General features: G+C 47.1%; 1 protein-coding gene across 1 annotated transcript; it reads right to left on the reverse strand.

Annotated features, from left to right (window-relative positions):
- Positions 1-1,141, reverse strand: LOC133451743 (C-C chemokine receptor type 3-like). Its single transcript, XM_061730883.1, has one exon. It carries the CDS (start codon positions 1,132-1,134, stop codon positions 1-3), a length of 1,134 nt encoding a protein of 377 aa, XP_061586867.1. The 5' UTR covers positions 1,135-1,141.
- Between the last annotated feature and the right edge of the window lie 2,932 nt (positions 1,142-4,073).

Here is a 4,073-nt window from a genome sequence, read left to right on the forward strand (position 1 = left end):
TCACACTTTACTCGTAGCTTTGATGTCATCAACAGAATACGGGGTCCTTTGGGATGTGGACCTGATGGTCTGGCTGTCCAAACTGAGATGTCTCCTCAGATAGGGAATCTTCTTGGCCATCAGTCTTTTGAAGTGACTCTGGAACTTCTTTCCTACAAATGTGTAAAACACAGGACTGATGCAGCAGTACAAGTAGGCGATGTTCCGGGTCACGTACAGGGCGTAGCCTAAACTGTCATCACATGGGTCTTCTTCTGGGCTGGATTGAGAGATCTTGATACCTCGAAGAAGGACGACGATATTGAAGGGCGTCCAGCAGACAAAGAAGGTGAAGATGATGACAAATATGAGCTTAATGGCGCGACACCTCTCCTTCAGTTGGGTGGTTAGGACACGCACAGTGATGCAGATGTAGCAGTACATCACCATGATGAGAGGAAAGAGGAAGAAGAGCAGGAACTGTTGATAGGAACTGACCAGGCGCCAGTTGTCCATGGTGCTCTTCGAGTACCCCGTCTCCTCGCACATGAGTCCGGTTAAAGGGTTCTTAGAAACGTTCTGAAGAACCAGCTCCTTCACACTTGCGAGAATGCTGATGCACCAAACCACCACCGATGCGATGATGGCGTACACTCGCTTCCTGCTCTTGGCAGCCGCCACCGCGTGCACCACGGCCAGGTATCGGTCAAAGGTCATGAGTGTGAGGAAGAGGATGGAGCTGTAGAACCCGATGAAGTAGGCGCTACTGACCATCTTACAGAGAGCAGCACCGAAGATCCACTCGGACAGATGATACCAGGCCCAGAAAGGCAGACTGGAGGCAAACAGGATGTTGGAGAGGACCAGATTCAAGAGGAAGATGTTTGTCACTGTGTTGAGCTTCTCGTACTTGTGGAGGATGAAGAGGACAAGCCCATTACCGAGGTAACTCAAGGCGAAGTTGACGTAGTAGAAGACTGGGATGAATCTTGCTCCAAACTCGTTGACATTGTTCTTCGCACAGAGCTGGACGGTTTCACTGACCACGTAGGTTGGGTCAGTCACGTCCATGGTTTCGGAACTTTCGTTGAACATTTTCATGAAGTAATCGTACTGGTCTTCGAAATCGGCCATGGTTTCTTCGAACATTTTCATGTAGAGATCTAACTCATCCATGGTGGCGCTTGTCCTGTGCCAAAACAAACATTAGAAAATAATCTAGGTTAGATGACTCATAACCAGACATTTGTGGAAGGAGACACAATATTTGTAAAATGAGAAGTCCTACAGGTCTTGTGGAGTGCTCACAGGCCTGGAAGATACCGGCTCTTTAAAATAAGGCTAGATTAATAAAACATCTCTTTTCATTCGTGCTGTTTTTTTGTGATTTCCTTTTCTAACTTTTATACATTCATCTCAGTAAAGAGAAAATTATTCCTCTTCCAACAGTGTTTCTCTGGTGTAGATGGTTATACTTTCGATTCTGCCCCATATAGAGACCAAGGGTGCGTCCCAATACTCCCCCTCGCCCTCCTTTTCTTCCCTAACCCTAACTTTTGCGCGTTCCCGTGAAGGTAGTGGTGTCCCAATTCCTCTTTTCACCTAGGGGGAGGGGGCATAACGAGGGCTAGGGGCTGAGAATAGCCCCTTCAAATCGAGGGATTTCAGATGCTGACTTGGCGAGCGAGGGGGTATGAAAAAAAGAGGCTCTGCGTCGATTTGACTCGCCGACCGAAGGCAAACAGGCAGACTGGTCTCAGAGAAATAGAGAGAAATAATCCTGTGACTCGTCAGATTTGTTTTGGATGTTTCTGATATAATAGTCTTCAGAAACCACAAAGTAATCCAGCTGTTATCTGGGTAATTTACACACTTTCAGATAAAGTTGCGGAAGATCACGCCAGAATAAAGGGATTTATGGTTCCGCGTTACACCAACGCAGATCCTACGGCGGAGGTTACGCAACCTACGCCGTAGGCTCTGCGTCGATTTAACGCGGACCCAAGCTCCGGACCCGGCAGACAGAAATCTCTAAATTTCGGAGCAAATTTCTTAACAGGCGTAGCTACAACTGTTAGATTTCATCTATTAAACCAACATATTCCTAAATGATTTATTTCAGCCGGCGTGATTCTCAACAGAGCTGCGTCCCGGGAGAGAGTGTCTCTCCCGGGGCTGACGGAGCAGCCTGACCCGGCGGAGACGTCTCTTCTCGGGCTGTGAGCTGAGGCTGCTCCCCGGGGCCGGCGGCTCTTCTCATCTCCGAAAACATCGGGTCAAATTTCTTAACAGGCGTTATTTGGATAAACTGAGCCCCGGTTGGGGATCTTAAGGTTACCATTATACCTGAAAAAATATTAAAACTTAATAAAGTGCCATATTAACAGCGCTACAGCTGAAATTAAAACAGCTTTTGTCTCTCTGCTTCCTGATCAGGGTAGGGATGAAAACGAGGGGGAGTAGGAGAAATGGGACAGGCACCTGGGCCAAGTGCCCTAGATCTCAAGTGCCCTAAAATCTCCCCCTTCTTTTTTAGGGCTTAGGGAAGAAAAGAAGTGCGAGTGGAGAAAAGAAGGGCGAGTGAAGGAGAATTGGGATTGGGCCCAATAGTATCACAATTACTTCCCACATAATTGGTTGAGCTTGAGAACAGACATGAACATTTGTTCAAACTGCAGGTGTAATCCAGATCTTACTGGTTTCATCATGGTTTATAAATATATATGGGTATCATCTGCATAGAAATGCCACCTGAGTCTACAGGGTGTACAAAGTTACAAGTAACGGTCAAAGTGTAGAACTCTGTGGAACCCCCTGACCAAGTCTGCTGAATGAGGAAGACCAGGACCCGTACAGACACCGGTCCACCTGTTGGGATGGTGTTCTAAGGCCTGCAAGCTGCCTTGTTTTTACATCCAACCTCAGGCTTTCCAAGACGTTTAACTGTTTACAATGTGACTGAGAGCTTTCAGGCTGAAGTCAAGGTAGATGTAGCCAAAACCTGCTGTTCCATACCGACCACCAGGGTCCTGATCCAGATCTGCAGTTCCTCTACCGACCTCTAGGATCGGGATCTGGTTGGCCGCTGTTTCCGAGGTGGTGGTTTGGGAGGGGTTGGGTGATGTGGGGGGTTTAATAAAGGATTTTGGCATGGTGTTAGCTAGGCCTGTGTTGAAAAAATCGATTCTCCGATTTCATTACATTACAACTTTTGGTACTTTTTTGTTTATGCCCAAAAAAGGAATATTTTGTTGGACAGGAGAATAACTGGTGCCATGTTTTTGCCTTTAAATATGTTTGAAGGTATGAAAACATTAAAGTTTTCAGTTATAATTGCATACATTGTCTATATTTCTTTGCTTTATATACTGTCTTGGGGTTACATTTGCATAAATGTTAAAAACTAAATTCTCATAAATGGGGAAAAATAAAAGTGATTTCTTTCGTCCTCTGTTTCCTCCCTGGATCTGTTTGGTAATTCTGACCCACGATGTTTCTGTTTCAGTTCTATCAGCATTCTGGGAGCTGATTGGTCCTTACAGCATCATTAGCTGCAATACTTGCTGTTGAATCTCAATATAATACTAGTATTAATATGTTACAGAACTACAGTCATATAATTCATGCAACAGCTGAAAAAACAGTCTTATTAACAGTAACCCAAATCAATATCGGATCGAATCGAATTGGATCGAATCGGATCCTGATAATCGATTCTGAATCTTAAGAATCGGAATCGAATCGATTCTTGACATTTGAATCGATCCCCAGCCCTAGTGTTAGCTGGATTCCAAGTCCAAGACTCCCCTCATGGGGCTGGGGGAGACTCCCCTCATGGGGCCGTTGGGGCTGGGGGAGACTCCCCTCATGGGGCTGAGGGAGACTCCCCTCATGGGGCTGTTGGGGCTGGGGGAGACTCCCCTCATGGAGCTGTTGGGGCTGGGGGAGACTCCCCTCATGGGGCTGGGGGAGACTCCCCTCATGGGGCTGGGGGAGACTCCCCTCATTGGGCTGTTGGGGCTTGGGGAGACTCCCCTCATTGGGCTGTTGGGGCTGGGGGAGACTCCCCTCATGGGGGCGTTGGGGCTGGGGGA

The sequence above is a fragment of the Cololabis saira genome, chromosome 10 (genome assembly GCF_033807715.1).
Source record: "Cololabis saira isolate AMF1-May2022 chromosome 10, fColSai1.1, whole genome shotgun sequence".
Lineage (NCBI taxonomy): Eukaryota > Metazoa > Chordata > Actinopteri > Beloniformes > Belonidae > Cololabis > Cololabis saira.

Excerpts from the sequence above, each read along its gene's own strand:
- LOC133451743 (XM_061730883.1), bottom strand. The coding sequence starts at position 1,134 with ATGAAAATGTTCGAAGAAACCATGGCCGATTTCGAAGACCAGTACGAT.